This window comes from Balaenoptera borealis (genome assembly GCF_965194805.1).
Source record: "Balaenoptera borealis genome assembly, chromosome: 1".
In the NCBI taxonomy this organism is placed as follows: domain Eukaryota; kingdom Metazoa; phylum Chordata; class Mammalia; order Artiodactyla; family Balaenopteridae; genus Balaenoptera; species Balaenoptera borealis.
Window position 1 is genome coordinate 38654852 of NC_138860.1, and position 5911 is coordinate 38660762.

Below are 5911 nucleotides of genomic sequence, written 5' to 3' on the forward strand. Positions count from 1 at the left end.
CACGATTAAGAAAGAGGTCAGAAATGGACGTGGATACCTCCCTGGGCTCTGGGTGCTCACCCTTGTACATCCAGGCCCGCCCTCCCCCGCACCCCGGGCTCACACGGCCGGGGCGACGTGCACAGCTCGTGGCTGACTCCCCCAAGGTCCTTGCCCCGCTCCTCCCCCTCCCTCCTCTTCCCGCCCCCTCCACTCTCTGGCCGGTGCAGCACGGGCCCCAGCCCAAGGAGCCCAGGAGGCGGGGCTCGGAGAAAAACGTATAAGTGGCCCCGGGGCGCTGACCAGGTGTCAGTTGCGGAATCTGCATCCGGAAGACCCGCGGCTACCGAAGAAGGGGAGGAGGAGGAGGAGGCGGAGAAGGAGAAGGAGAACGCAGAGCCGCGGAAGCCACGCACACCGCGATCGCCGGCCCAGCTTGCGCTGCCTGCTGCTCGCTCGACGCCCCTAGGTGAGCCCGGCGGGGAAGAGCGCGGCGGGGCGCGGGGTCCCGGGTGGGCTCCCGGGTGGGCTCCCCTCTCTGCAGGCCTACCCCGAGAGAGCCGAGTGAGGGAGGGCTGCTCGGGAAGACGCAAACGTCTTTCGGTGGCTAAAAACCCCCTTTTCTGCTCCGCTTCTCCCGCAGATCACTCCCACCCCGAGAGCCCGGAGCCGAGATGGAAACGGTCCAGGAGCTGATTCCTCTGGCCAAGGAGCTGATGGCGCAGAAGCCCAGCCGGAAGCTGGTGAGGCTGTACGTGCTGGGCGGCGTGCTGGCGCTCTTCGGCGCCGTGCTCGGCCTGATGGAGACCTTGTGCAGCCCCTTCACGGCCGCCGGCCGCCTGCGGGAGCGGGAGGCAGCGGTGGCCGAGCTGCAGGCCGCCCAGGAGCGAAAGGCCATCCGGGAGCGGGCCCTGCTGGAGAAAAGCAAGCAGCTGGAGGCCGTCCAGGGCTGCCGGGCCCAGACCAACCGGCTGCACGCCTCGTAGGAACCCTGGGGGCCGGCGGAGGGAAGGGGAGAGAGACACACAGAGAGAGGAGAGTGAGGCAGAGCGCGAAGGTCAGGCTCGAGTGGGCGTCTTGTGCTGTTTGGGCTTCTGAGAAGCTACTGACTTTGGAACTGAACTACCACGTGGATCCACCAAAAGGGGTTTGGGATTGAGTTTTGCTGCTGTGCAGCACTGCAGGATGACATGTCCAAAACCTTCCAGCTATCTGACTGCATCCAGCATTTTGCACTAGGGTGAACGGAGGAGAAATGCTTTTTATATTATTATTGTTGTTATTGTTATTATTATTATTATTACAGTGACCACCATTGTGCATTTTGAAATAAAAAACGTTTTGTACTATATCTTAGCATCTGATTCCTGAGGGGCACGGTTTTCTGGGGTGGGCAGCAGGGAGGGCGGGCATTTTGGCGGAGGGGGGTCTTACGTGAGCCCAGTGGAGAGAGCAGTTTCCTGAAGGTCAGGCAACACTTGCTTCAGGGCTCTGGACTCGTATTGATGTTACATGCTTATAAGTCTGTTGAGGATTTGTTTTTGCTTTGTGTTAGGAGTGGCAAGAGAGAAACTTTTCTAAGTCCCACCAGACTCAGCATTTTAAGATGAGAAGATAAATCAACTTCTGAGCTAGAGTAAGTGAATGAGAGATACTGATTAATTCTAGGGCACAAAGCCTATTTGCCATCTCACACCTGTGCACCAGAGGATCTCATGGTTGATACCTCTTTCTTCCTAACTGTATTTTAGTGGAGGGGCGTGGGGACAGTGAGAGGGAAGGAGGGATGGAGGGAGGGAGGGAGGGAGGAAACTAGCTAGCTGGTAGGAAAAGAGGGAAGGCAGTCTCCCAAGAACATTTAATTGGATGTCTAGCTCTACCAAGCCTTTCTCCTCACAAACTGAATCACAGTAAGAAGTTCTAGGTTAGGAGGGGGAAAGACCAGTTGTCACAGTCCTGAGTCATCTTCCTCCAGGGACAGAACTTGCTCTGTGGTAATAGCTAGTCCAGTGGCTCTATAGGGCTCAGCATAGGGAATTTTAAACAATGGCTCTTAAAGAAGTAGTTAGGGGCATAGGCCTGATGCCACTCCCCTAGTGATTTTAATACGTCTCCTGCCCTAACCAGGTACAGACATTTCCCTCTCTCCATCCATGGCTATGCATTTTTGCCAAACATAGCAAGGCTCGTGCCATCGCCTCTGACCAGACTCTCTCTCCACCACCACCCTCTTCCCTCACACACACCCTTCCATTTTATTTCTGCCAACTCAAATCCTACCCAGTGTTCCTGGCCCTGATCAAGTGCCATCTCTGATATCTATTCTTATCACTCCAAACAAGAGAGCAGTCAGAATGGGGTGAGATTAATCAAGGGAAAAGACACGTATTTAAAGGAAAAGAAGAATATCAGTGGAACCACTGTTCTCGCAGTTTCCAAAATGGGAAACTTGACCCTATATTAAGGTGACATAACCTCACCTTAAATGTCCAAAAAACTTCTCAGGAATTCACCCCATCTTATTCTTCAGTTTTCCTTCCCAAGTGCCTCTCCTATTATGTCTATTATTCTTCCACCCATGAAGCCACCCTCTGGTCCAGCTGTCAGCATCTCAAACCACCTCCTGCACCCTCTAGCACATTCACTCCAAAACATCCACTGCCAGACTGGGGATTGTGACCTTCCGTCATCCTGCTGCTCCTCCCTCAAAAATGTCAGCGCCTGAGACTCCTGTCCAGATTTCCCAGTGTCTCCGTAATCTGCTTGCATCTCAGCCCTTCCACCTGATGTTCCGCATGAACCCAGGACCTTCCTAGTCCCTCTGGTCTTTCACACCTTTGTTCACATTACTCTTCCCACCTGAATGCCTGCCCACCCACAATCGCCACACCTTCTGAAGCCATAGACCTCAGCCATAGACCTTCTCCAAGAGAAGGATGATTTCAAATATTCTGCCTCTTGTCAAACTGTATATCAAATCATGTACTCCAATTTTTGGTTTAGAAGGTAATGCCTATATTTTTTGGTTTGCCTATATGTAAAACTACATATATTTTACATATTTGCCTAAATATATAGGAAATGCCTATGTATTTTTAGTTTCGAAGGGTATGCCTTTTACCTATACGTGTACAAACTCCCCAACCCAATCAAATCCAAGCTATCGAAATCTGTTCTGTCCTCACTGATCTTTTCACTTCTCTGAATTCCTACAGGACATTCAGTCTGGGTCTCATACTGGATCACGCAGTAATGGACTTTTTTGTCCCAGTTGTTTTATGGAGGTGACCATCTCTCTCAGAGTATAATCTTCTTGATGTCTTTCTCTTTAGTGTTGAAGGAAATTAACAAGTCCTAGGCAAATAGTAGATTCTTAATATATACTTGATTTCTCAATTAATCTACTTATAACTTTAGAGCAGTGGCTCTCAATGGGAAGGGGAGCAGTTTTGTCCTCCAGGAGACATTGGAAAATGTCTGGAGACATTTCTGCTTCTCTGGTAGTGAAAGAGGGGCACTCCTGCTGGCATCTAATGGGTTGAAGCTAAGGATGTCATTAAATATCTCATAATGCACAGGGCTGCCACTCACAATAAAGAATTCTCCAGTCCAAAATTTCAATATGGCTGAGATTGAGAAACCCTGGGTTAAAGGAAAGTAAAGAAAAAGGGTTTGCTTAATTGTTTCAGAATCCAGGTTTTGAGGTGGTCTCGAAAGACTATGTCTGATTGTGATCAAACAAAAGTCCCTCTCTCAACACAGGGACAAAAATGGTCCTTGGCCCTATCCTATTTGGCAATTTTTATCAGCAACCTAGGAGAAGTGACAGAATTTATACTTAGCAGTTCTGTTTGATGATGCAGAGCTGAGATAGAGTCAGGATTCAGAACAACTCAACAGGCTAGAACCATGCACTGAGGCTAACCAACTGACACCGAACACGGAAGAAGATACAGCACAGAATTCAGGTCCAAAAATCAGTTGCATGACCACAAAATTAGACTTATTCTAGCAGCATATCATGTGAAAAAGACCTAGGTATTTTCACTGATTACAAGCTCAGTATAACCCAACAAGTGTTTTGTGATAGCGCTACTAAAATAAACTAACACCTTATTAGTAGAAGTAGAATGACCAGAAAAAGGGAAGAAGAGGTGGTTTTGTTTTACTTTGCAGTCTGGCAGGTGGGAAACCAAAGAAGTTAAGTCAGACTGCCTGGATTTGCTTGGGTTTGACTCCTCTATTTGCTAGCTCTAAGACCTTGGACCAGTTACTTGTAAACTCTCTGCCTCAAGTTACTTCAATTCTTTCCTCATCTATAAAATAGTACCTTCCACATGAGATAACTTTGCAGATTAAATGAGATAATGCACATAAAGTGTTTACAGTGGTACCTGGCAAATAGTAAGCTTTCAGCCAAAGATAGTTGTTGTTACATTTCTAGAGAGACCTTGACAAACAAAAACCTGCTTAGATCAGAGTAACTTGGGCAGATAAAAGTCCAGAACTCCTGCCATATACAGAACAATTGAATGGATCTAGAGAAGATAAAATACAGTAGTGTCACATAACAATTGCCTCCAAATAGTTGAAGGGCTGCCATATTGGTCCAACAAAGTCCACTAAAATACACTTAATTTATGTGGCTTGAAAAATGCAGAACTAGAACTAGCAACTAGGAGTACAAGGAAGCAGATCATAGGTCATTAAGAAATCAGAGTAATTCAAAACATAATGAGTTGCCTTGTGATACATAGTAAGCTCCCCATTACTAAAAATGCCCAAGCAAAGGATGCCAGGGATGGGATAAACTGGAGAGGAGATTTCTGAACTTGGAGGGAGGTTAGTTATATGATTTCTGAGGTCCCATCCAATTACATGATGCTAGGATTCTGTTTAATATAACCACCAAATAGAGAATGTATTTCCCATTCCAGCCTGCTTCTCTAGAACCCACCCTCCTTCTCTATGTTTTCAATGCTTCTTTGTTCTTTTTCTTAGCATGTTGACAAATATTTTCCTTCTTGCTCGGTGACTATTAGAAGTAACTTAAAAATAAACGATTTCCTGATTAAGTTCACTTAATTTAAAAATAAACTATTTCCTGATTAAGTTTACTTAACTCATGCGCTTGTCTCTCAGAAAATACCTTAACTTCATAGTTGAACCAAATGGTCCTCACAGTTAGTCATAGTGAAACACATATAAGTCACCTTTTTTTTCTTTTTTAGTTAATTAATTAACTTTATTTTGGCTGTGTTGGGTCTTCGCTGCTGTGCACGGGCTTTCTCTAGTTGCGGCGAGCGGGGGCTACTCTTCGTTGTGGTGCGCAGACCTCTCACTGCGGTGGCCTCTCTTGTGGTGGAGCACAGCATCTAGGTGCATGGGCTTCAGTAGTTGTGGCGCCCGGGCTTCAGCAGTTGTGGCTCACAGGCTCTAGAGCACTGGCTCAGTAGTCGTGGCGCACGGGCCCAGCCGCTCCGTGGCATGTAGGATCTTCCCAGACCAGGGCTCGAACCCGTGACCCCTGCATTGGCAGGTGGATTCCCAACCACTGCACCACCAAGGTAGCTCACTTATTAGTCACCTTGCTCTTTACAAAACACCACAAAACTCTGATCTATTAACATAAATAAATATATACACATCATTTTGTGCTATATCAGATGTGAACTTGTACTACTTTCTAGTGAAAACAGATACTAGGTATCAACTGTGAGAACATTTAAAAGTTTCACACTTTCTTAGGAAAAGTTTGATTGTTGTGTAATCATGGTAACCAGAACCAGTTTTAAATCCATTGGCTCAATCAATCACAACTCTCCTCAGGTAACACACTTTTACAAGCCAACCAATCAGTAGCACTCCCTCACTTCTAAGGGTCATTTAACCATGAAGTGACTCACCCCCATAAATATATTTCAGAGTGCCA

The 5911-nt window shown here is 47.0% G+C and overlaps 1 protein-coding gene across 1 annotated transcript; it reads left to right on the forward strand.

Annotated features, from left to right (window-relative positions):
* Positions 1–283: 283 nt before the first annotated feature.
* On the forward strand, positions 284–1330 carry G0S2 (G0/G1 switch 2). The gene is made up of 2 exons (XM_082400988.1): positions 284–448; positions 623–1330. Exon 2 carries the CDS (start codon positions 654–656, stop codon positions 963–965), a length of 312 nt encoding a protein of 103 aa, XP_082257114.1. The 5' UTR covers positions 284–448; positions 623–653; the 3' UTR covers positions 966–1330.
* Positions 1331–5911: the final 4581 nt, after the last annotated feature.